Source organism: Seriola aureovittata, chromosome 10 (genome assembly GCF_021018895.1).
Source record: "Seriola aureovittata isolate HTS-2021-v1 ecotype China chromosome 10, ASM2101889v1, whole genome shotgun sequence".
NCBI lineage: Eukaryota > Metazoa > Chordata > Actinopteri > Carangiformes > Carangidae > Seriola > Seriola aureovittata.
The window spans coordinates 23823348-23851239 of NC_079373.1; the positions used below are offsets into that span (position 1 = coordinate 23823348).

A 27892-nucleotide genomic window follows, 5' to 3' on the forward strand; every position below is an offset into this window, starting at 1 on the left:
CGTAGACGAAGTAGTTGAAGTTTTGCCAGAAAGGCCCACACTGTCATGTAGCTTTCCTTTCACCATAAACACGGTCAGTCTTTGTTAGGAACATGCATCACGTCTCATCTGACTTGTGTCGTGAGTCTGAGTGTGTTGCTTTGTCCTTGTATCTGTGTGTTTTCCCTTCCATCCCTAACATGACAACACTGGGAATTTTCATGGGAGCTGCAGGAAACTCAACCCTGTGTCCCATCACGATGACTCATCTTTGACATGATGTCATTATATAAGCAGGTGGAGTGTCCTTTTCAAACACGGCACAGGGACACCAGATCACACACTCAGACACTTTTTCACGAAGGCGAGCGAGCTGGACTAATTGCATTTACACCTGGGTGACTGTAACTGTGATCTGATTACAGATTCACTGTGTGGTCTGTCAGCTCTGATCTTATTGCAGTTACTCTCTGTGCTGCAGATGGTTACAATAGTTTTATTAACAGTTGTTAATAAGTTCCTCTTTGGACATTTGCAGCCGTTGTGAAACTCTCAAGCAAAACTTTCCTTTAGATTGCGACTTGAATCAACCTAATAGAGGGTTTGTAGTCTATTCATAGTGAACATTAGTCTGTTGTTTTTAAGCCAGACAACTGGTGATAATGAGTGCTTTTCAGCTGGCACTGGTCCAGATCACGACTTGTGCTCCAGTGTGATTCATTCCTCATAGAGAGGAGGGGGATTCATTGAAGGCGTCTTCAGACCAAAAGCTAGATATGAAGAGAGGGTTGGAAGAGCTGTTGCTGTCTCGTGGTCCCAAAACAATCCACTTCATACGGGCCAACAAAGCCTGTTTCCACACCAACGCTGCAAGTACTTTACCATATTTGACAAACACTGGGCAACCTTTTTTTATGCAGGGATGCTTTCATCCAAAGCGCTCTATTGTCATTACCGTATCCATTTTTAGCAAGAGTGGGGACCTGTAACCCTGTCAGAGTAAGTGCTGTGTTCTACCCATTAAGCTACACAGGACTGAAAACACCTACATATCTCACATTAATACATTATTTACAAGTTCTGAAACATTATCTCACATCTTAATTACAACAGTTTTGGTATTTGTGATATTTTTGATTTCATAATAATCATTTGCAACTCCCCGCAGCTCCTTTGGACACCACCTGAAACACTGAACTAGTGACTAGAAATGTGAAGGAATCGTATATAAGCAAAGCCTTTTGTTTCTCACTGGAGTTTCTTATTCACTAGTAAAACTGGGATCGTCTCGTCTTTACAACTATACATTGGTACAGCAGGTTTTTTTCAATGCTTAAAATATTGATTAGTCCTATAGGCTGTTTTCAGGATCTTTAAAGATTGTGATAGATGTTAAAATATATACCGTTTAATAATTTGGCAGGTGACTTCTTGGGGATTTGAAAGCACGGTTTCCTGTAAACTCATTAGGAACACAATTAACAAATGATATCCCTTTTTAAAGTGGATGTGTTGGCAAAGAGCAGCGTATTTACAGAGAAATGTTAGCGTTCATTTGGAGTCATGTTTGTGGCCACCTTACCAATGAATAAATGAATGAATGAATGAATGAATGTCAGTCCAGTATTCACGGCTCTGTTTTGGTCTCCAGCAGCTCCTGAGGGAGACGTGGCTCTGGATCTGGTCCAGGCACTTTTGGTTCACACTGGTAGGCGTTTAGTTAATGATTGAGATTGTGGTGTTGTAGAGATAGAGGCGCAGTCTCAGTTACAATGCATTTCTTACTCATTATTAGGAGCATTCTTGGCTTATTTGTGTTTCCTGATTATTCTTAGGTTCCCACCGCTCCGCACATTCATCATTTCCTCTAATAAAATTATGAATATCTCACTCTTGGGTACGAGCGATAAGATTGATTGGAAGGGTGATGGTGCAACACTCCCTGTCTCTTTATTGCCTCCTTCTCTCTGAGAGCTAAGCGGTGCCGGCCTATGAGTCATCTTCATTCTTGGTGGGATTCGGCGACAGACGCTCACTCATTCATCCCTCAGAAGTGGGTCAGAGTGCCGAGTTCATCTTCATACTAATATACAGCGTTCCTCCTCTTTCTCTTTGACTTGCTTTATTCCTCCATCCTCTCAGACTTTCTCCCTCAGATCATTTCTGTTTCTGTCTCTGTCTGCATCTCTCACTTCATGGGCCCAGTATCTTATATCCAGATAGACCACCAATAGAAAAAAGTGGAGAGCGATTACACTTCAATCCTGCAATCTCCAAACTTATTGATCAGCAGCACATATATAACCCCAGCTAATACAATATATGTATTTGTGACAACACACCCTGAAGAAGTCGAGTGTATTTTTCTTTGAGTGCAGTAGGCCATGTTTATATATCATTAATCATTCACTTAAGTGCTTGGAATTAAAATTTTAGCCATGTGACTGTAGCGCTGTGGCTCTAAGGATGGCAGCGTTGGTCAACCTTTAACATATTTAGTCCTAATTAACAAACATAGCATGCTAGCACAGTAGTCAACGTGGTAATCATTATATCTGCTAAACATTGGCATTGGGAGCATATTAGCACACAGACATTAGCATTGCATCAAACAAACATAGGGCCTCACAGAGTTGCCAGTGGGGCTGTGGACTCTTTGTCATCATTCCCATGGATTAAAATATCACCCATTGCACTTTTAATGGTATTCACTGCAGAAGTGTTCTAGTGTTTATATAGACCATTGACTTGACCAAAATATGATAGGATATGGGCGCTGCCATCTTGCACTGGTGGCGTAATTTGGAGCCTGAGCAGTAGTGAGGGTCAAGAAGTGGAGCCACGGTATCAAGGTCCCGCCCATACACCCACCAGACCCGATCGGGAATCAATCAGAGATTTCAATCATGATGTTACAATTGCGATTTTTAGAGCGTCAAATAACTGATTAAAAACCGAACTCATCAGAAAAACAATCACTTCATAAAAACCACCTAAAACATTGATGGATTTATGACCTATACTGCAGCCAGCCACCAGGGGGTGATTGAGATGTTTTGGCTTCACTATTTAGGAGCTGCGATTTCGTCCATCTTTATATACAGTAGTTACATCGATATAGACAGACTGATTGCCGTGGCGTTGTGCAGGGCGTGCATTTTTAAAACCAAATGTCAACATAATTAATTTAATCTTAATTGAAAATATAGATACACATGTTTTGAAATACAAGTTATACATAATTCTCCATCCTTTATAACACAAAGCTCTGTCTTCCTTTCTCAGTCTCACTTCATCTGTGATCCAATCAATCTTATCCGTCTCCATCTGCCCATATTCACACATTTTCAGGAATACGTCTTGTCTGCCATCGGGACTGAATCCACACCTTCCATCCAGTGGCATTTATGCATAAATGATCTAATAAATGCTGACACTCTGGTGCAATAGCGGGAGCCAACGGGCACCCTTGTTACGTAAAAGCCTCAGAGTGAGAAGTACTTGTTGTGAATAGATGGCTGCGGCACATTCTGCATTCATTCAATAGAGATTTGTGTTTATGAAGGACTTATTGTGTTTGCATTGGCTTGTACATGGAATGTCTTTCATGATATGTAGAATGTGTGCACACAGTACTCATGGTTTGATCTGTCTGTCTGTCTGTGTGCATGTGTGTGTATGTGTGTGTATGTGTGTGTGTGTGTGTGTGTGTGTGTGTGGGTGTGTGTGTGTGTGTTTGTTTTTTGCAGTTGCGTGCTTGTGTACTTATTAGTGTATCGCTATGTGCATGTTTGCATGCTACAGTGAGTGCAACAGTTTTATCCTAGGAGAGAAAATGCACTATGTGTGTGGTTGCAAGTTCCAGCTTGTGCAATAATGTGTATTTTTGTGTGTATTTTTTTTTTCTTTTTTAAGGTTATCCATTGTGCACATTTTAATGTTTGTTCGTATTGTTTAGAATTGCTTGTGTGTGTGTGTGTGTGTGTGTGTGTGTGTGTGTGTGTACACCAAAACCAGAGATATCCGGCTCAGCTGCCATCGAACCAAGGCAGGACGGCGCTGTTTTTGTTTTTTTTTTTATTGGCCACGGTCGAGGTGTTTACTGTCCCCATTCATGTGTGTGTGATGCGGTCAGAAAACACACTGTATTTAATGGCAATCCGCCGCCGAGGAGGATATTTTCGTCTGAGTGTGTGGGTGGCTGCTGTGTGGATGTCAGAGAGAGAGAGACAGATAGAGTGGAGAGAAGAAGGAAGGGTAAGAAATAAAGAGGATGTATCCACTTCCTCAAAGCCATATGAACCCCCCACCCACCCACCCACCGCCAGCCCACCCCACCACCTTCCTGCTCGTCTTTCAGCTCCAGCTTTTTAAAAAACATTAACATTGCTGCACGTCTGACAAAGATCCTGTTAGATCACATCAGTGGTTCCAGCTAAATTATAGCTACATGTATCTGTGTGTGTGTGTGTGTGTGTGTGTGTGTGTGTGTGTGTGTGTGTGTGTGTGTGTGTGTGTGTGTGTGTGTTCCCGTGCTTTGTGTGCTCGCCTGTTTTCCCAGTGTGCATATGTTTTGGCGTGTCAGCTTGCAGTGTGTTCATGTGTGGGTGTGAACATCCTTAACTGTGTGTGTGTGTGTGTGTGTGTGTGTGTGTGTGTGTGTGTGTGTGTTTTGTTTGAAGAGACACAATGCCACGGTGCAGGTGTGGAGACTGCACCTGGGTACATGACATTAGGTGTGACAGAGATGAATGGAAAATGAATCCTGTGATGTGGTGTCTTGGCAATGCCGACAGAAAACAGAGGCTTCAGATCGGTTGCCAGTTCTAGCCGCCACCTGACTTCCTGTTAAAGGTTAAAGGTCAGGGCTGGAGGGGAATAAGGTATTGTGTGTGTTTCTGCTCATTACCGCACAGGAAGGAGGTTACTTTTTGTAGACTGTTGAATTTGATTTGACATAGGATACTAATCCTACCGCTGCTACTATCACCATTACAACAAATACTGGTCAGATATTTTACACAATAGGACAGACATGCAGTAAAAGAGAGGTATCTAGAAAAAACAAATATTCCTTTAGTAACACGTCCCACAAACCTGCAAAAGGAACAATTATACCTGTTTTGGATTTTGAGAATTACAGCTCTTAAACAAATAACAAAAGGCTGGAAAAACCTGGAACTTTCCAAGGTGAACAAGTGGCTGGAAAAAGTAGACGATATATACAATATGGGAAAGGTAGTTGGTGGAAAAAAGATGGGCTCCCTTTTAATTTAAGCAAATGTAACTGACTAATTATACTTTATACAAAATAATGTTAATGAAACATCAGTTGTCATGTTTTGAGCAGGTCTACTTCTACAATGACGTATCAAAGTCTTTATTATGAATGGAGATACACACCGTGATCAGTGATAACTCTACTGTTACTCACTCTATTGCGTTATGTACGCACTGTGTTCTGGGTTGGGGTGAGGGTTAAAGAAAAGAAGTTACAAGGTCAAGAAGTTTGTGTCAAGATGTTTAAATAACAGCAAATATATAATGGTTCAGTGACATTAACTGACACTGGTGTGAAATTTTGTCTTAATTGCTGCGAGAAGTCTTGAGTAATGGCTAATAAGTGTATTCTGAGGTCACTGTGACCTTGACCTTTGACCTTTGACCATCTGAAAAATCTAATCAGTCCAAAGTCCAAGTTCCCGCAAGGTGTTACTGAGATATCGTGTCCACGAGAATGGGACGGACAACCTAAAACAGTCCGCCTCCGTAAGAGTGTGTTATCTCACACACAGAGCAGAAATCTGATTTTAGCCACTTAGAGGCAAAAAAACAAAAGAAGAAAAAAAATCTCATTTGGGTCACTTCAGCATGCAACACAAACTTCGCCTTTAGAGGTTCAGCGAGTTCAAGAGGGTCGCCTCTGTGTGACTGGGTGCTGAGGAGGGTGGGGCTTTGACTGCTGTTAATAATCAGGGGAAGAATTCTGGAGAGTGACTCCAGCTGTGTGTGTTTGTGGTGGTAGTTGTTGAGTGGATAATTGTTTGTGTGTGTGTGTCTGTGTGTGTCTGTGTGTGTGTGTGTGTGTGTGTGTGTGTGTGTGTGTGTGTGTGTGTGTGTGTGTGTGTGTCCTTCTGTTGGTACAGATTACAGTCACTAGTACCGTGTGTGTACATGCTGCGTGACATGCATGTGTGTGTCAGTGTCCAGAGGGCAACCATTTGCTTGCGTGTGCAAGTGTGTGTCGGTCTACAGAAATAGGAAAGTGAAACCGGGGCGGAGGGTCAGGGCTAATGCCTGCTTTGATTTTTAACAAGGATTTCCTCCCTCCATGGAGCCCGCTTTATTAATGGCATTACATGGCATCCTGTGACCAGCAAACGCTCCCCTCCCATCACAGGACCAATTTCAGTACCACACCAACCGTCTAATCCAGGAAAGGAGTGGAACGCTGACGTGAAAGGTGAACACTAGAGGCATTGTTTAAAATCATTTCTTTTTTTTCTTTAATGAAATTTCAAAATGAATCACATCCATCATGTCAGAGGTAAATAAGTTGCCAATATCAGATTTTTGATTTAAAAACAGCGCTCACACGCACTCACCAACAAGCTGATTGATAACGCACGTTTCTTCTTTATTATTATTATTTTTGGGCTTTTTTAAAATTCAATTTGCGTTCACTGATCCACTCACACATGCAAGATGATTTTTTTAATTTTCAGCCTCTCACAAGCTCCCAGACAAAAAGCCATGCTGCTGTGTAATCGTGACACGCTGGATAAAAGGCACAGGAGGAAGTAAAGCAGCGGTTTATTTACCACACTCTCAACAGATGGGGCTTGACAGTTGCTAATAGTCCGTTTCCTGTGCGCGCCACAGCGAGCGACAAAGTGAACCACCCGCAGACCCCTTTGATTGGCTGATTGTTTGAGGCACTCACGCCACTCTGCTGAAAATATTATTAATGGGACTGTGTGTGTGTGCATGTGTGTGTGTGTGTGTGTATTTCTGCCTGTGTGAGTTTGTGTAGCACAGATATTCTATAAAGACCAGAATACTGAAATAATATATGATTTTTTCTGAACATATACAGTATCGAAAAGGGAAATTTAAAGCACTTTACCAACCAGTCATGGAATTATTGAAGCCAACCAATGACATGCAGGAAAAGGCCACAGCTCAGACTCGAACCAGCAGTTTGGACTAAGCCGTGGTGGTACGCACTTCTACCAGGTGAGCCACTGTTAGTCCTTTAATAAAGACCAATCAAAACACAGATCAGTCCCTGTTGTCCTGATGGCTCAGCCGACCATCGCACTGCTTATACTGGCTCTGTATTTAGGGGTTTATGGTAATGATGTCCAGTTTATATTTGTTATATTATATTTGTCTGTATGCTGCTCAGAACCACTGATGGTTGCATTCTCAGAAAACTTCTTACTAGCCCATGGAGAGTGACTATGCCTTGTCTACATCTAGTATCACTTGACCCTAATCTACACCTTTAATGCCTCATTGCTCGACCTTTATCCTCGTCAAGGTGCTTCCTGTTTTGCGGTTTAGCACGACTGCCCCCCCCCCCCCCCTCCCCCGAGCGTTTCCTGCCAATGATAATAAAGCAACATCAACAAAACACCTGAAAGTTACTGCGGCGGTAACCATTGTGAAGATTTGGCCCTGATTTTTCATCCTTGAACAGCTCTTGTCGCTTTCATTCGAGTACATTGCACAGTCACGCTCTTGTCTTAAAGCAGCCCTTATAACATTAGTTGCACTGCGGTCAAACATGTAAACACAGCCAGCGCCTGGCGTCATGAGGGCAGGCAGCTCAGTGTGAATGCTAAATCATCACGAGGCTGGCGAGCCCATCTGTGTCCTCTCCGGTGGACAGGACGCTCTGATCAACGTGACGGACCACCTTATGAGTCGCCCTGCTGGGTTACATTTACAATTTAGATTTTAGACTTTCAGTTGGAGTGTCATAAAGTCACTGTGTGTGTGCATTCGCCGCATTTTCTGAAAGGTCTCCAGCTTAATTTCAAAAGTAAAATGTACATCATTCTCATCTTCAAATGACCTCGACATCTGACAGAATGAGTGGGACTTGCTGTGAAGGATCATGCTTAGTAATAAACATCAGGCAGTTTTGGACGAGTATGTGGCTTCAGGTAGAGCAGGGAGCTCGTGAGGGGAGGCGCAACATCAGAGAGGCCTTTCAATTAAGATCAAAAAGCTTTTTTTTTTTTTTTCATGCAAGGGTCACAGCGTCTGAGGTTTCCTGCCAAAAGAGAGAGCGTAACTAATCCTGGTGCTCATGCTAATCATGTTTTTGATCAGACATCTGTGATTTGATTTAGAAATGGAGGGGAGACTATTTTTGATCTTCCCCTCAAGGACGCTTTTGATCGTAAACATCACAGATACTGTTAACATTTTAACATGGGCCGCTCCTCTGATAATAACGTTGCTACGTTAGGTAAATCTTTTCGCAGGTAACATGCTATCAACTGTATTAGCAGTGAATAATGGTCGATTAGTGTCAGCGTCCTCTCTCACTTTACATCTGATTTATCAGCTGCGTTTAAAACAAAGACACAAAACTGCTGCAGAATGTGGAAACGGTTTGTAATATGTGAGTTTTATGAGCTAGACACTGAAAAACACACACAAAAAACATACCCGTTACACTGAATCAAGAATGTCACATTTTTCTTCCTTTTCACGCCAGCAACACTCCCTCTGTGCTGAGCATCTGTGTCCCGCGGAGTACAACGATGCACATCAGTGCTCCGTTCCCCAGTGTCCACGAAGAGACAACGTGGGCATTGTTGCCTCGCTATCATCACTGGGGCCCTGTCACGTCACTCCTACCGGCCTCTTATTATCACAGTGGATGTAGTTTCTGCTCCGCTCCGCTCTGCCACCCCGGCCCAACCACCCACTCATCTCCCATCGGACAGAAAAACCCCGGCTGGCAGAGAGCCATCGCCGCATTCCTGCCACTGACTGACGGAGGTTACACAGCGAGCCGTGACCCCTGACATACCGCAGAGCTTAGCCAAGATGATTTTATCTCAGAAATGACCCTCGGTAGTTGTGAGGTTCTTGTCGTAGATGTTATGCTTTAACTTTGGAAGTGTAATAATTAATCTATTACACTTATTTTTGCATTACTGGCAAGTAAGTAAGTAGTAGTGCTGTATACACCTGATCGTCTCAATAGTTACCAGCTTGTTTTTATATATTTGTTGCATGATTCCCAATATTTACCTCTTTAATTGCCGAGTTCTCTGTTCTGTTCTCGAGTTTTAGTGTGTTTGTGTGTGTGTGTGTGTGTGTGTGTGTGTGTGTGTGTGTGTGTGTGTGTGTGTGTGTGTGTGTGTGTGTGTGTGATTGATTGACACTCAGGCCAGCGGGGGTATCCAGCCTGTTAAATGTTAGATTGTACCCAAACCTCCTGGCCGAGAGGTGGGGGATGGGTTAGTGTAGGGGGACGGAGGTCTGGATCTGCTGAGTGTAAATGAGCTGAGCAGATGTTGGCCAGATGTGGCCATGGAGGAGTAGGAAGGGGGGGGGGGTAAGGATAAAGAGAGAGGGGAACAGCATAGATATCAAGAGAGACTCACCATCCACACACTGACAGCTTTGTTCACCTCCACTCAGGAGTTAAGAGTAACCATCCCTCCCTCCTCTCCCCGACACTCCTCCCTACATCCCTCCTTCCTCTCCTGCCTCCCTCCATCCTCCCTTTGAAGTGAGGACAGTGCTCAGGAAGCGAGCTGGAATCGATTGCTCCATGCATTAGGCCAGGAATGTGTGACACCCTCCTCCTCCTCTTCACCCTCCTCTTCCTTCCTCCTCCATCCTCCTGACAAATCCCTCATTTATTTTCCCCCTTCTGTTCCTCTTCACGCACTTCCACCTTTCACACAAGACACTGCTGTTATTTTGGCCCAAAGCCCGACTTTGCTTCACTTGCTGCAGATTATTAGCAGGAGTCTAGACGCCGATCTGAGAACAGTTGTTCAAAGCGCCGTCGTTCGCTGTGTTTTTCCAGAGACTGTATGAGTGTATAGGAAGGAAGGCCGCTTGAGCTTGTGCTGAAATCATTCAATCATTCTACATAAAAATTAATGCTGAACATTCACCAGCCCCAGCTTCTCCAATGTCAAGATTTGTTGCTTTTCATTTTAAATGGACTTATTATTATTTTTGGTTTTTGGACTGTTGGTTGGCAAATCAAGCAATCTGAAGGCAACACTGCAGTCAAAGACACGTTGGACTGTGTTCCTGTATTCATGGTGAAAGGACAAAAAGTGTCTGGGAGTCAGCTGAAGACCTTAGATGGAAACATATAATCCTTCTATAGCTGACTTTTATCTGACAGTCACTTCATCAATATACTTTAATTCAGTTTATGAATAGATTAGTTTCTTTTGACGTGACTTTCTGGTCATATGAGTTTCAAATTCTCATTGAAGTCAAAGTCAAAGGGGAAGCCATGTGACTAAAAAGTTGGTAGTCTGAATACCGAAGCCCCAGAGCTGTCCTTGAGAAAAGCACTTCAACACTTTAAAAGAGCTTCTCAGCAGCCACTGCTAGCAGACTTTGCCTATGCTGTAAAGCAACTGTTGTGCATGTGTGAAACTCTTTAAATGTGAAGTCATGCTGTCGACTCTGCCTGGATAAATGATGAACGAGGGAAATGTGTCCCTGGTGAAAGTGAACATAATGTTCTCTCTGTTTTTTCTTTCTTTTTTCAGTCTCCTTTTCCACCTGTTTTTCTTTTACTCATGAAAAGGAGCATCGTTTTGTGTCAATAAACGAAAAAACGAAGTCTTCTCTGTTTTACTCTTTGGCTGTTGCTTCCCCTGCCTTTGCTTTGCACATGACCTTGTGAACTTGTCTTTAGCCAACAAGTTAGTTAGTCAGTCAGTCAGTCAGTCAGTCAGTCAGTCAGTCAGTCAGTCACAGAGTCTGTCGCTCAGTCAGTCATCCAGCAGTGTGAGTCATCCTCCTCCTTCAGTCTGCCAAGTTACAACAGATTCAAGGCCTGCTCTGACAGAACAATGAGACAGGGAGGATGTTGGCTGACCCGGCCTAGCTTTATGTATCAGTGCTGCAGGTTTGTCAGTCTAATTAATACTCCTGCATCTTCCGCTCTCATTTCAAAATGATGAAAAAATGGCGATGAAGCCGACTACGTTTAGGGCTTGTTTATTATATGGTGTGTTGTTAGTGTTGTTATTCCCATTGGAAACACTGATGTTGCCTCCAACATCAGCACCGAAAGCACCAGAGAATCAACTTTTTAAAGGTCCCATATTATATAAAGGTAGATTTCAATTTCTTCTTTGATTATAGATCAGGTCTAGGTTTTATATTAATACTGTGAAAGTATCAGAACAATCAGTCCACAGAGAAATGCACACAGCCTGTATTCAGAAACTGAGCCTTAAAACCAGCCATCAGGACTTCTGTAACTTTGTGATGTCACAACAAAGCAGTCAGCGCCCCGCCCACCTGAACCCACCATCCAAACCTTGCAGGATTTGGTTTCTCTGAGTGTTTTTAACTGAAATCTTCTATATTTTTATTAGATCACTCAGAAAAGAGTCAGCCAATCAGAGGAGAGTCTCTGGGCCTCTCTTTTGATTGGCTCACTGACCCGTTGTTAACCACAAATATATCTTCTAATGGATCAACACTTCAAATAAAACACAGGAAAAGTGTAAAATATGGGACCTTTAAGACATTTAAAGGCTGCTTCAGATGTTTCAACTGCAGGAAGTGAGCACACTTAATATTTCTAGTCCCCTCTTCCTGTACATTTCCATTTCCTGTCGTTCCCAGCAGGTTGTTGAAGCAGGCCAGACACTTAAAGGCGCCTTTAATGGTGCTCCTGAACGTCATCATTAAAGGAGAACTTTTTGAGAGCCCATTGTCTTCGGTGGCATGTCCTCAATTAACTGTCGGGGTTATCACCAGGCTGATTTGATTTAATGTGGGTTTCACTTTGGATACAATGCAATTGACGAGGTGGACCTGAGCCCAGCACTTATGTTGAAGAAAACACCGGCACAAATAATAAATCAGCTAAAAGCCAATCTTGCTTTCTCGCTTTCATCTCCAGCTCTTAAACGGTCGGATGCACTTGACGCCCACGCGGTCCGCCGCCAACAGTCACCACTCCAACGGCTTGCCGGCGCGCCATGCCGCCAGTTCAAGAGTGGAAGGACTGAAGGTGGGAAAAAGCGGCGGGAGGGCGGGTTCGACTGCTGGGAGCCAGACGGAGGCTGGCGGGGGAGGAAGAGGAAGGAGAGAGGAAGAAGAAGAGGAGAGAGGGGAGACGCACCCACTGGAAGTTCTCTCCGGTCATCCATCGTGTCTGGACTCTACGCTGGGACACATTGTTCAACAGCTGGATATTCTCACGCAGGTCAGTTATTAGCAAAGCTCCAAACTCCCGATACTGGCAGGTTGTGAAATCCCCAAAGTGCAAGTGTAAAAATTGGGAAACTGATATGAAAGTGTGGGAAGCAGGACAACAGCTTAGATGGATCTCTCTTTACAACACTAGATAGGAATCTGATACATTTTTCTGAATGAGACACATAGTGGAAGCAGGTTAGTAATCCCCTCTATTGAACATGCAGCGCTTTTCAAGGTCAAGTCAAACAAAGATAATAAAAAAAAGAAAAAACAAACAAGCACAGAAGCCACTAGAAGTAGATTATACGGTTTACCTGTTCCCTTCCGCACCTGTTTAAACAGCTGTCACCAGCAGCTGAGCAGAGACACATTAGGCTAATGATTTACACATGCAACTGGATTAGTTCTGCATTTAATTTAATTTGAATAGATTCATGATTTATTCGTCTTATTCATTCAACAGCTATTTTTTTGATGAAAATCAAACCCGACCAACCGCACACTGACATGGCTTCACTGTGTTTGTTATTGAGAGAGAACAACGCAAATTATTTCTTTATAGAGCCAGCATTTTGTCTACACACAGTATTTTTTCAACAATGCAGTGAAACGTAAAAACATTATGTAGCATAAAATGGATGCACAGAAATGAAAAAGTCAGAAAAACGATGCAGGTCCAAGCAGCTCCAGGAAACTGATTTTTGCTGTGTGTGTTATATTTGGGAGAAAGTGGCCATGCTGCGCTTCTCTCTGCATCAAGGCCAAAGTGCTGCCGTCCTAACAAAACAACGAGACGTGACACAAGAGCTAAAAGGCCTCTTTTGTCTCTCTTTAGCTCTTATGTTATTGCCTGTGTAATTAATCTATGACAGCTTTATAATTATTATACCCTCCCGCCCCGTGTCCTCACTCCGCACACAGACTGTTTCAGTGTTGGAGGAGCGTCTCACCCTGACTGAGGACAAGCTGAAGGAGTGTCTTCTCCACCAGTCCAAGATTCTCAAGGACATGCGAGCATCCAGAGGGAGGCGGAGGACGGAGAGCGAGGGGACGGATGGATCACCTGTCCGTTTCACTTGAGGACGACCCCCCCCCCCCCCCCCCCCTGTGAGACTGCAGCACAAACACAGACTGAAAAGTACTGCTTCACCGAGACTGCTGGACATGTGTGTATGATACTGAATGTCCACCATGGTGGTCTTTCTCAGGGGTCAGTGGGTTAATCAGGATTTGGCTGGGGGCTGATGTAACTTTCTGTGTGTGTGTGTGTGTGTGTGTGTGTGTGTGTGTGTGTGTGTGTGTGTGTGTAATAGCAACATATTTTCTCTATCTTTCTTCACCTCTTAGGAATATCCAGCTGTACAGCCAAGCTCTCATTCCATTTCTCTGTGTGTGTGTGTGTGTGTGTGTGTGTGTGTGTGTGTGTGTGTGTGTGTTGATATGGATGTTACATCCAATCCGGACAGCTGCAGCTATGGAAACAGACGGTGCTTGTCTGCTGTATGACCTCTGTGTGTGTGTGTGTGTGTGTGTGTGTGTGTGTGTGTTTACACGTGTGTATTAGCACGTAATTTAGGAGTTGGTTGCTTCTGCTGCATCACTTTTTCGTTGTACTGTTTGCATCTCTGCATAATGCCATGTGTTTTTAAAACCAGGTTGTGTGTTAAGTATTGCCTCAATTACACCTCCTCATATAGATATAATTTATATGAATAAAAAATATTATATTGCTCTAATGTTATTTGTATTGTCTGTATCCCTATCAGACAACTGCTTTTATTTTGATAGGAATGTTAATGTTAACAGAGTGTCTGCAAAGACTAAAACATCTCCAATCTGAACCTGGACTCTTAAAAGTTTTGACTGCCGTGAAATTGCAAACATTTCATTTTCATCGGCCTTAGAAAATTGTTTTTGTTTTCTGAATTTCATTGAATGGCTGATACAGACCTTTATTCCATATTCTTTATGCTTATTTAGAAAAATTAATTTGGACTGGTCACACTGGTGACATCTTTACATCATTTCGATTCACCCCTGAGTATTTTAATTTCTATCATCCCCAACTTCTCATCTGTCACTTTTTTTTATTTTCCTGGCGGTCGCTGGCCTCCATGCGGCCATGACACTCTCACTTGTTGTTGTCTGGTGACGCCTGTTCATTTGATACGTGTCACAGTGCCTCTTGTCTCCACCAGTGACTGTTTTGGCTCTCTCTCTCTCTCTCTCTCTCTCTCTCTCTCTCTCTCTCTCTCTCTCTCTCTCTCTCTCTCTCTCTCCCCCCCCCCCCCCCCCCCAGCGTGGAGACTTTAGCTGTTTATGTTTTTCCAGTGGTGGAGATGTGGTGAGCGATGCGGCCGGGTCGGGAGGAAGCAGTAAAAAAGAAGAAAAAAAGCCACACAAAGAGGGGAGCTCTCTCCGCTGGCTGCTGTTTGCTCTCCCCACCACATCCTTCACCCCCACATGGTTTTACTGGTTTTCCTCTTCCTGCATCTTCTCTTCTCTTCCAGTTAAAGTGATGCGGCCTGCTGAGAGAGGGAGAGAAAACTGTTGGACTGGTGGAAACTTCATGTAACATTAGAATTTTAAAAGAAAAAAACAAACAGTAATTTTAGACCAACATCCACTTGTTTCTCTAATCACTACTTTCTGCAAGGTTCCTGTTTTACATTGCGTGATTACATTTTATTTCCTATACTTGTGACATCCTCACTCTGAACTGGTCTTTACTTTATCTTGACTTATGAGTGTAAATCTAGTCCTGATTTATATGATTTAAAAGTTATGGATTGGGGCCGTTTTGGGGGCCTTTTTTATCCCTTTATAACAGACGGTGCAGAGACGACAGGAAATGATGGTTGGTGCTTTAACCCCCAAGCTACCCGACCACCCAGATTGGACTTTTATCGCCAGTAAAAAAGGGAGTTATTGGTGATTTATTTTACATTTCTGGGTCACTTTTTGGTTTTGTGTAAATTTTCAGTCACAATTACCTCAGAATCACTAATTTGGATAACATAGATTTTGTTTCCCCACTAATGCTTTCTAGGAAATAACCATATGAAAACAAAAATGTCAGTCACCGATAAAGTGAAATGTCTTGGAACTGACTCAAGGTCCACTTACTGCGATTGTTTTGGCAGCTGCTGTTTCCAGGGTCAAGAATGAATTGTGAAGATCAACCTTTGAGCCAACGCGGTCGAGAAGATCTTAAAGTGCTGACAGGAATGACAAGTTTGACGATCTACAGTTCCAAACTTTCAACTGCTGATGAAGACGGCGCGATAATGATCAAGAGCTGCCGAGCAAGCAAGTAAGTGGATCTTTGAGCGGAGATTGAAGTGCGTTGAAGCGTAAAGATTGTATTCGGTTTCATCTCAATCTCAAAAAAAATCTCAAGATTTGGTCTCAACTCTTGTCACTGTTTCCCTGTGAGTGGAAACACAGACTCGCACAAACAAACCCAGTTGCAAAACCTCGAGTGAACAAGAGCGGGAGAGAAGGAGTCGGATGCAAACAGTTAACGACCAATTTCCACCTTCGCTTCCAATTCGATCTCATTAAGTGCACACAGGGCTGGTTTTACGGCACAAGCATGGTGTAAACCCTCGAGTGTGTGTGTGTGTGTCTCTTTAGTGCATTGTGAACATGATCCCATAACCTGTTAATAGCTTCCTGGAGGAGGGGTTTCCTGTTGATATTGAGGAAGGAGCTCTGTTGATTTGCCACCGGGCAAACGCATGGTTGCAGTTTACTGCTGAAGTGTGTATGTGTGTGTGTGTGTGTTTGTATTTATGTGTTTGTCCTCCAGTTGATTGGTTATGGACGTATTTGTGGAAATCTCGGTTAGCGTTATATTGATTTTTTTTAAGCTGATATTGACCCTTCTATCAGATATCAGTTAACTGTCTTTGCTGCTGATGTTTGTTCCAGAAAGAAGTAAAATGTAAAATGTCACAACCCCTGTGCGTATATGCATCTTAAGTTATCAGAGAAGCAATCCATGGAGTTGTTTGTGGTGTTCACAGGAATGAAAAATGACATTTTAAAGAATTTAATTACACAGTATTACACAATATTTCTCTCTGCTTTCAGAAGCTAAAAATAATAGGCCACAACGTTTCTATATATACAAACATTTGACCCCACATAATGAAATCGCAGGCAGAAGTTTAAACGTTATCTTTAGACAGACCTCTTCTCCTCCTCCTCTTCCTCCTCTTCTCTTTTTCTGCCGCTTCTCGTCTATCTCTGAAAAACAGGAGGATTATCTTTTTTTGGGGGGAAATCCCCCCCATTAACCCCCTCCAGGGGCTGAGGTGATAGACGGAGAGCAGGGACAAAGGAGGAGAGAGTGTAGAAGAGAAAGAAGAGGGGAAGGAGGACAGGCAGGAGGAGAGGAGGACTGTGCACCCACGCCTATTGAGTTACAGTGAGTCTCTAACAGGGCTGAACAATAATTGATTGTAGTTTATCTAATGTGCACACCTATTCACACACACACACACACACACACAGTGACGCCTGTTCAAATAGGTGCAGAAGGGGACGGGCAAACAGTGAAACCTGCACACCGTTCAACTGTTTGTTTTTTATGTCTCTGTTTGACTTTTCCTCAGCCGGAAAAATTGCCGCCTGTTTGCCAGAGGGGGTTTAACAACCTGCTTCCGTTCCCTCGCTCATAAAAAAACAAAAAAACAAACACACACACAAAAAGAAAAAGTTTTTAATTTTTACATGATTGGCAGTTAAAGTTCTCTCTGCTGATCTACCTGTTTTTTCCACCAGGAGAATATAATGCACAGGCCGCGTCGTTGCAGTGCAACTTGTAACGGTTAAAACAGTATTTTATGACCTGCGCGAAGGGAAACAGTGTATAAACGTGTGACTGACGTTTTCCCTCTTTGAACCTGCGTTGCAGCATCCAACCACTTAACCACAAATCAATTAAATTCTGCCTTCACATTTACTGGTAAAATGCACCCTAGAAAATAAATAAACATGCATCTTAAGGCCCAGTTTCACTGACTATAGCTCCATTCAAGAGCTCCAAGACCTGAGGAATAACATTCTGGGAAAGCGAGAAATGATGCGCGACAGTTTTTGGGAAAGATTTCACCTAATGGGGAAATTACAGCGACAAAATAGTTCCTGCAACAGTAAGACATTTTGCAGAATTTAAAATACCAAACTCACTATTAACAGAAACTGTTAAATAATCTCAAGCAATCACAGCCACTTGTGATCTTCTGGACTTGCAAGAATCGTGTCGAGCTCTTCATCAGTCAACTTTTTACACTTCACCCCCCCACCCACCCACCCACAACCCCCCCTCCACCTCCACCTCTGTAACTGCTGCAACAACAAAGCCCAGTGAGGACCAGCGGAGGACACGCAGTCCTGAGCAGCAGTACTCTGATGCAGCATAGCATGCTGGGACATCTTTGCAGACTGGTCTCAGCTTAACCACTCGTGGCCTGTTTTTACAGGGCTTAGCGTGTTGAAAGCTTATCTCCGGTGGAAAGGGGGGAGCAGTGGATGAAAAAAAAAAAAAAGTGAGGGGAAAGAAAGAGCGAGCACAGGAAAAAAAAGCTGACTTCCGCACAGGGGAAGGTTCAAAGGGACCTCCGCTCCTGCGTGATCTGTTTGTTGTCATTTGATCCCCGAGTTGATTTTTCTATCGCTCTCGCTCACTCTTTCGGCCTTCCTGTTCCTCTCTTTCACTCGCAGGAAACAGAGGGATGCATGTACACAAGGCCTCTGACAACAGGTTCACCCTTTTCCCCTTCCTTTGTGGTGCCAATAAAATGTTATTTGTTTCTCCTCAGACTTCCTGTATCCTGGACACACAGTGTGCTGGACCCTAAATAGTCTCACGTCCACGACATACAGTATAACCAGCTAATGTTCGTGAACCATCTTAAAGTCTAATAATCCACAAAAGGGCGACAGTGGAGAGTTTCGCTCATTTCCCAGGAAAAAGGAATTAACTGTGTTAAGCAGTCGGCGTCTTTTCCTACTTTTTCCTTCTTGCATACTTTTGGTTAAAGATATTTACATAACATGTCCCCTGACCATGACATGTTTTCTGTGTGTTCTTTTTGCTGCCCCGTCAGCAAACAGTTTGCACTTGCTTTGCATCAGCCAAAGAAGAGAAGAAGAAGCAGTGAGTTAGTGTTTTTGCAGGTCTAAAGAGACACAGTGTGAATGTCTTGGCTGCATTTGGTTGAAAATGGCCGTTGTTTGACACAAGATGTGTCACAAAAAAAACTTTCACTTTCAGAATTAGCCTGGATTAAACTGAGGTGTCTGTAAATCTGCACATGTCAGTGCTGACTAAAATTGGTGGAATTAGAACGTGAAAGTGCATCTGGACACTTTATTTACAGCCCAAAACATAATGATGTTTGAAGCTTTGACACTGTACCAGTGGAAAAAGGCCAAAACTTGCCTCAAATTGATCACTGTTACAGACATTAACAAAGCTGCGGAGAGCATAAGGGTGAGTGATTAAACAATTTGAGCTTCAAGACTCCAGACTTTTAAAAAAACCGACTGGAGATATGATTTACTTGAGACTTGAGTCCCTAATGACTTGGTTTGACTCGATACCAGAAAGAAAAAACATTAAATTCTCAAGTTTTGACCTGCAGAATACCGCAATAATAAAAAATAATAATAAATCAGAGCCTGTTGGGACTTGAACAGCTGCACTCTGTGAATATTCATTAGGTATATGCATTCAAAGACTTGGTCTTAGTAACATAAAAGACAGTATTAACACATCTTTGGAAGGAAAATGCTCCAGTGTCGAGTAACGTTAGTGATCAGCAGTCAGAGATTGAAACGCAGGTCGACTTGGATTTTGACTCGTCTCACCATTTGTTTTGACTTCTTCCCAAAAAACTAAAACAAAACTAAAAAAAACCCACAAATCTCTCCAACTGCCTTCCCATAAAAGCCGCCGGGCTTCCGACATGGCTCAGTTTTCACTTGTTTTATCTGGTTCCTTTTTCTCTGGAATAAGGAACAAAAACGTGGGAACAGCCTGTCTCCGTTCCTCAGATAAGGAAGAGGTGGACTTCCTGGCATCCTGGCGCGTTATTGGTCCGGGGCCATGTGGGTCGAAGGTCACTCTAGTGGATCACACATCCTTCCTGCCGGGCTGACCGCAACCTGTTTGGTGAGTGGGACTCCTGCTCGTGGCCTCCAGTGTGAGCCAGAAGACAGAGGATTGTCAAGGGCCCAATCCATGTTTTTAACATTTTTACCAGAATATTCCTGTTCATAATTTAAAAACATTCAATTAAAGATGAAAAATGTTACTTCAATAAAATCCCAGTTTTCTTGGAGGAAGCCTCTAGTGGCCGTTAGAGCAACTGCAGCTCGAGCAACTTTGGATAAACTCAAAACGTCAACCTGCTGCCCTAAAAACTGTGTGTTTCTGTGTGTTTCTGTGTGTGTGTGTGTGTGTGTGTGCGTGTGCGTGTGCGTGTGTGTGTGTGTGTGTTAGCCCCAGTGGATTCTGAGGAACACAGATTTCCATGGAAGTGCCATCTGGGTTGTGGGTGGCAGCTCTGACTGGCATATCCTATTTACTCTTCACACAGACACACACAAACACACAAACACACACAAACACACACACTGCTGCTTTATATCCTAAATCCTTCACTTTACTGATTATCCACTTTGTTAGGAACAGTGTCCTTCAGTTTAGAGTCTGTCGAACTCATTATTATTTTTACTTTAATATCCTGCTTACTGGACTCGTGTAGACTGAGTCAGTTGAAACTGATCCATTCATTTGCTTCATTAACAGCTTTGCCAGTACTGCAGATATAGTGCGTCAAACTCTGATGTAAAACTAGAAGCATAATAGTATTTACTCTTTTTTTTTTTTTTTCCATAAATGGAAACTTTGTCCATTTTTAAAGTTGTGTCTCTGTGTTAGTCATTAGGATGGCATGTCTATAATATGAGCCAGTGTTTTCTGTAGCTTACTGTACTTCCACCATGATGTATTCATCTGACGTCAATGGATGGCAGAAGAACTACGTGAAGAATTTGGCTTCTTCATTCTTTCCTTTATCACCACTAATGAAAGTGAATCTGAAAATGCATCTTTTTCCACTTTGCTTGTTTTTTTCACCCGCATTTATCCAACATTTCTGACCTCTTGTGTTGCCATTGATAATCTCAAACACAGTGCATGCTGGTACATGTAGGCACTGTGCCAATACAGATTTCTGCACAGACCAACATGCCTCCCCTGGCTCGTGATATGATTAACTAGTCTGACCCCTAAAACTGTTTGGTCCAATCTCGTATCTGGGACTCAGCAAACAGAGCTCAGTCCTCAGCTGTGTGATTGACAGACGGCCTGACAGACCCCGAGAGCGTGATACTCTCTCCTCATGTGAGTGACTGTAAGTGTGTCACTTGGATCATCTCCGACCCTCTGTCTCTTCTTTGCTTTCTCCTGTCCCTCCCTCCCTCCCTCCCTCTCTCGCCAGACCTCCATGTGTCTGTTCAGTCATGTGTTTGGCTCCAGACTCGAGGATCGTCTCCTGGTTAATGGTTTTTTCTCTAAGCCTGCTGTCACAGCCATGTCCCTGAGTGGTCCTCCCTCAGAGGTGAGGATGGCAGGAGATCATACACCCCGTCACGGCAGATTAAGTCTTCCTCCACCCTCCTTGGTTTCACCCAGATGATGAAGAATCAGAATTACTATAATTGGTTAGTGAAACACACGTGCAGAAATTAATGGTTGTGTCAGAGTAGGAAAAAATTACCTCACGAGGACTATGAGCAAAATAAAAAATAAAATATATATAAGTTAATAAATGATTCATGTTGATGATGCACAACGCACATGATGCAAATCATAATTAGAAAAACTGATAAAAAAAAAAACTTCTACAAAATGATTTTCAGTAAAGAAAACAACTTTAATAAGCAGGTAAATCCTTTCATCAGATTAGACCACCTTTTATTTTGAAAATCAAAATAATATGCAAGTGATTTATGACCTTTTATTGTAAATCAGAGGAAGCAAAATCACACCGGAGCACCTAAAGCATAACTCCGTTAGTATATGATTGAGTGAGTGTAAATTTGAGCCCTTTAGATACAAAATAAAAGCTTTTTATAAAACACACTAATGCATATATGATGAATTTTATAGTGCAACAAAAATTAAGTACTGGTTCTTTATTTTTCCCCAACATCGCTCTATATCGGTGCGCTCAACACATAGTCCAGTATCAGTCTGCAGTTAGTGATAATTCTGAATGGATGGTGCAGTTCAGTCTTTCCATTCTAGTACTTTCAGCACCACACTAAGTCCTCTATTCAGCACTGTTGGGCCTCTGGGTCAGCTCCCACAATGCACCTTTGGTGTAGCCCACATCCCCAGTACGTGACGGTAGAGTCTCTTGCCATCAGACTGCCCTGATCCCTCGTCTCTTTCACCCTCTCTTAACCTTCCGTCTTTACCTCCACTGATTGGATTTACGGGATACAACCCCCCCTTCCTCATGAATTTCCCCTAGGGGATAAATAAAGTCCTATCTATCTATCTATCTATCTATCTATCTATCTATCCTGCCTTCACTCTGTTTGTAAACTACTGTCCTTCCCTACTGTTATCTCTTATCTGTTTCCACTCTCTCTGTCTACTTACTCTGTCCTCCTATTACACTCCTTCTCTTTAGAGGTCCCATATCATATAAAGGTAGATTTCCATGTCTTTATTGATTATAGATCAGGTCTAGGTTCTATATTAACACTGTGGAAGCATCAAAGTGCTCGGTCCACAGAGAAATGCACACAAGCTGTATTCAGAAACAGAGCCTTAAAACGATCCATCCGTGAGTTTGTGATGTCACAACAAAGCAGTCACTGCTCTCAGCAACGCCCCAAGCCCCGCCCACCTGGACCCCCCCAGGATTTGTTTTTTCTGAGTGTTTACCTAAAACCTACTGTATTCTTTTTCAATCACTAAGAAAACAGTCAGCCAATCAGAAGAGCGTCTCAGAGCCTCTTCTCCTGAGAGAGGAGATTTTTCTGACAAAAACCGTCCACATAAAAACAAAAGCTCCAAGTCTCAAACGCAACGACGCACCTCACCCAAAATCTCTCCTCCTCCTGCTTTAGTCTGATGCGAAATGACAGTAATAAGCAACGCTTTGGTGTCATAGCCGCAACTTGCCTCTTCCCATCAAACCCCAATGGTTTGTTGACCTTCCCACTGAATGTCACAACAGCAGAGTCGCTCGCAATCCTCTTCTCGTCTCTCACCTAAATAACCTCACCTCCTCCTCGCATCCAGCTTCTGTCCCTGATTTAGCTAAAATTAGACACAGACACACATTGGGTGGTCCTGGCGGATCATTAGCTCCACAACCAAGGGTACAAGACGACATCCCTTACAACTACGACAGACGTTAAACAAACTAAATGCTGTTGTGAGCTGTTTTTTTAGAGACTTGCAGGCGTGGTAGCGGAAAGGGAAATCAGGAAGTAATGAGACGGACTGAAACATTGCAGGTTTTGGTCTTTTCATGAGATGTGTTGACGAGTAGAATAGAAGTAGAATAATATGAGCTGTACCCTTTAATGACAACTTAGAATTAAATCCTTAAAACAATAACGTTTCTCGACTGTTGGAAAAGCCTAAGCTAATCATCCACTCCAAGCCTTTAATCTAGCAACATGCCAAAAGAAGAGGAGAAGAAAAAAAAACTTCTTTCCTCCAGAGCAAAACAGAGTCCCCCAGCTACCACCCATCCTCCTTCCCATAATCCCCACCAGGTGTTGGCGAACTCCAGCTCCCCTCCCCTCCACCCTCTCAGTCCTCTCCTCCTTCCACCCCTTAATCATTCCTCCATTCCTGGAATCGGACATCTCTTCTTCGCCCGCAAGGAGAAACACTTTGTATCTGGCAACTGCTGTTGTTGTTCCCTCTCTTCTGGCTTCCTGCCCCCTAGGTCCACCCTCCTTTCTCTACTCCCTCTACCCTCCCCAACTCCTGTGTCCGGATGTACTAGGTCCATCTGTCAGCATGTCTTTCCACCCAGACTGGAGAAAGGGAGGGGAGGGAAGAGAGGAGGGAGATGATAGACAAGAGAAAGCAAGAGGGACAGCCAAAGGCCTCACATGAGATGTCCTGAGCTGTCAAAAATGGCTCCTATCTGCTTCCTGTAGAGATAAATGGGAATTTTTATTTACTCAAGATTTTACTTTAACGCCCCCCCTCATGTCAGGTGACTTGTGTGAAGAAAGGCCCTGTCCACTTGGGTCCGTGTTTTGCCAACAGCAGAAGACCTTGAGTCCAGCTTTTAAATTCACTTTCATCTAAAGGTTTTGCCCAGACCTTGTAGAAGATTTTTCCAAAGAGCTTTTACGTGAAAGCGTGTTTTGGAGAAATGGCGATCTCCTCCTGAGAAGATGAGTGCCCCCCCCCACCCCCACCCCCCCACTCCGCCACCCCCCCAGGCCTCGATTTCACGCATCATCAATCCTGACCTGTGTAACCCAATAGGAACCCTTTGTTCTTTCACATCAAAGAGTTCCCGCCGGACCAGAAGATCAATCAGCCACTGATACCGCAAAAGCGGATTCAGCCCTGTTTGGGAAAGCCATCAATACCGTGACTAAAGGAAGGGGGGAATCCCTCTTTGGTGAATTGATTGATTTGATTGGGTCTCTTCCTCCGTGATTCCCAAGACAACCGTATTCTCCCTTAACTTTCACAGGTCATCCACACGGAGGTTTTCATTACCAGGATGTCTTATTTTCACCCGGCTGTTTCATCCTTCACGAACTCACTGACGTTTCCAGGTTGTTTTCTACAAACACACTTTGTCTTTCAGTAACTTGTTGCATAACAGCAACCATCTGTCTCTATTGTTAATGAGACAACAGGAGGGAATCATTTTTTGTTGATGTAATGAGATTTTCTCTGTTTGGTGTCATCATGCAAAACAAAACCAATCCCCACTGAGTCATGCCAAGCAAAAACACACAGCTTAGAGATTGTTGTTGTGTCTCCAGGTACGATGTTATTGATTAGTTTGGTGAACCAGGCGAATAGACCCAGTTTCCTCCCTGTGTTTGATATAATGAAAAATGTATAAACGATTTGTCCTGTTCTACCTGTCCACCAACACTGCCTGGCCATGTCTCTCCGTGGACTGTCCCTCTTTGCTAAACAGGCGGTGACCTCATGACCTCACAGCCGGTCTTCCTGAACAGAGGAGGGAAATGGGAAAGAGGCCTGTGTTGTGGCTAAGTCAATGATCGGGCGCCAGGGAAGCAGGAAGTTAATTTTTTTTTTTTTTTTTTTTTTACACACAAACACTAAAGATTCAGCACTTTTGAAGCAAGTCGCAGAACTGTTTGTTCACATGAGGCACATAAACAGACAAAATAATAATGATAAGCATGAAGCAGTGACCACACAACGACTGGGATGGGCTGTAGGCACAGTGAGTACCCAGCCAGCAAGTTACATCACACACACACACACACACACACACACACACACACACACACACACTCAATCAACAAAAACAGAACATGCTGTTAATATTATAAAGGTAATATTTCTGTCAGTTCTTATCTACTGGGTTGTGTACAAATGTAAGATTCATAATAACAGGAAACCAGATGTGTACCTTTGATCCCCAGTAAAGCTCTGTCCGTCACATCCTCGTGAACATGACCTCTCAGGAACGCCTTGAGGGACTTTCTTTAAATCTGGACCAAACGTTCGCTTGGACTCAAGGATCATCTGATTAGATTTTTTTGGTGGTGAAAGGTGAAAGGTCAAGATCTAACTTGACAAGGTAACTGTTCAACGCCGTAACGCAGGACCAGAAGGGAAGATCATGACGATATTTCCTACAACTTGGCGGAGGTGTACAACAGACACAGACAGTTAGTTGGGGGGGGGGGGCATTAGCACAAATTAAGTAACCGCAATTAACCTCTAATTACTTTTAGAATACAGTTTTTGATTCTGATCATCTCTTAGGTTTTGTCTTATCACCCTGTGACAAAGCTTTTGTACTCCAAAAGGTAAAATTCTGTATGTCTGTATTTGTTTCCTAGAAATGTTAAAGGGCAGTGGATCAGATCTCCGGAGACAAAGTACACACCCCCTTTTTCCCCTCAGAGAAACATGAAGTTGAAACCATAATCCATTAACAGTTATTTCTTTGGGCCTTCACTCAGGAGGGTAGAATAAAGAAGTGAATAAAAACACAGGCAGCTGAACTTCCGGTCTTAGCATCACATCCCATCAACCTTTAGCTTTGCCCCCCCCCGGCAGCCTCCTATACCCCATACTGTCACCTCTGGCTGTGGTACAGTAACCCCCTCCCCTTGTCCTGGCAGCTTACTGTAGTATGCCCAGCGGGCAAAGGGCCAGCCAGTGAGCAGCTGGCCGTGGGATGGTGACGTTTGATCTTCGGGGAGGCACCGTGAGCGCCTGAGCTTTCCTCGGCTGAAGCGCTTTGTGCTTAAGTGGCATTAGCGGCGGGGAGATCCTTTAAGACGGCGCAGCCACGCACGAGACCCGTGGGCAGCTGGTTCTGTGAGGGGCTGATGGGATTGAAGGAGCCAGGGAGTGCTGGCTATGCTGGGTGTGAGGTCGGACGGGGATATAGGAAGGGGAGAGTGAAGTGAGGAGGAAGGGGGGGGGGGGGGGGGTGGTGGCAAGACTTGGTGTTGTAGCAGTGCCAACTTTGGCTTGGTTCAAATCCTCGATATCACCAGTGCAGGGGAGGGAGGGAGGAAGGGGGGGGGGGGTTGACATGGTGCTGCCAAGGATTAGGGGTGTTTGGCTTTTCAGTCAAAGTGGCAACGGCGATGTGTGTGTGGAGGGAGGGGAGTGCACGTGTGTCCTTGGATTGATGAATGTGATGTATGAATGACTATAAAGGGGGCTGTTAATGGAGCGGGAGGGATGCTTGAGCTAAATGTAGGTAATGACAATGTCGGCTGTTTTATAGGACTGTACATGTATTTGTATGTGTGTGTGTGTGTGTGTGTGTGTGTGTGTGTGTGTGTGTGTGTGTGCATGCGCCCACGTGCCAGCCCATCCTTTGTGTGTGTGCGCTGTGGCTCAGTGTGGTGACAGTTGGTGGCCCAGGTTGCAAAGCAGTGACAGTGGTAATCGCCGCATCTCGGGCATTTGGCGAACAGCTGTCAACTCTTAGCGTACAGCGGCCGTCTGCTCGCTGTCGTTGTGTGTCACTGTCACAGCTGAAACGCTGAAAGAAAATCTGCCATTAGTGGATTTAAACTCACCACGTCTCCACTGGGTGACATGTACTGTAGGTCTCACGTGATAAAAGTGACACCATCTGGGTTACGTGTAGGTCTGGTGACATTAGATCAAGGTACTCGAGTTGACTTTAGTTTGACACAGTTTTGTTTAAAAGTTTAAAGTTTAAAATAAATGAAAAAAGCAAGAATATTTGGAGGTTGTGTGAAAAGACAAATTGAAACACACATTAAAAAGCAAAGTAAGGATTTCAATGGTCGTTGTAGTTACTCCACTGTCCGTCGCCAGCACAACTCTCACTGTAAAAATAATCCAAGGAATCAATTCCACCACGTTTACACTGACACTTTAAAATGTGAGTTTAAACAGTCAGTTTCACAATCAAGCCTAAACCTTCTTTAGCTTTTCACTTCAATAAAAAGTCAGACTAACCTGTAACTTTAAATCTGTGTGTCTGACACAAGTACAGTTTAATGATCAAAAAATAAATCTCTTTAATTTCAAATGTCACATCGACATAGTTTTCAGTCATTTTCACATGAAGATCCTGAAATAACGAATGTCAACAACAGCGCTGTCTGCTGTATATTAAACAATAAACATGAACAAAGTAAAAATAGCAGGCTAATACCGAAACTAATAAATAAAAGAAAAGTTTTAAAAAAGTTTCCAGAGGTCTTAAAATTGTTTCTAATGAGACTTCCTCAGGCAGGTTGCTCCAAAGCTCAGCGGCTCTGTCCAAAAATGTTGGATTACCTTTTGTGTTTGATCTCAACTGTGGAGCAGTTTAACAGAGACCACATCCTCTTAGCTGAAACAAATTAACCACTCTCTTCAAATACCCTGGTTATTGTTTACCTTCAGAAGCGTGTAAGACTCCTGGCTTTGTGTTCTCCGGAGTTCCTCGAAGCTCATTTCTTCCCCGCCGCTCACTCGGTCAAAGGTCATCCCTTGTGCTAATTGTTCCAGAGGGGATGGAGTGGAGTGAGGCCTGTTCTCCTGGACCGACTCCAGACATCTGAACAATATACCGTGTGTTTGTGTGTGTTGTGTGTGTGTGTGTGTGTGTGTGTGTGTGTGTGTGTGTGTGTGTGTGTGTGTGTGTGAAGGACTGACAGGCTGGGTGGTCCACAGCCCCGCTACGTTAGGGGTGGGGGGTGGGTAATGGGGTCAAGTCAAGCAAAG

The 27892-nt window shown here is 43.5% G+C and overlaps 1 protein-coding gene across 1 annotated transcript in view; it reads left to right on the top strand.

The window, feature by feature from the left end:
• poc1b (POC1 centriolar protein B) overlaps positions 1–14150 on the top strand; it is a 42272-nt gene extending 28122 nt beyond the window's left edge. Inside the window, exons 11-12 of the mRNA XM_056387780.1 lie at positions 12116–12421; positions 13336–14150. Coding sequence (XP_056243755.1) covers positions 12116–12421; positions 13336–13494 — 465 coding nt within the window. The 3' untranslated portion in view covers positions 13495–14150. The remainder of the gene's footprint in view (positions 1–12115; positions 12422–13335) is intronic.
• Positions 14151–27892: the final 13742 nt, after the last annotated feature.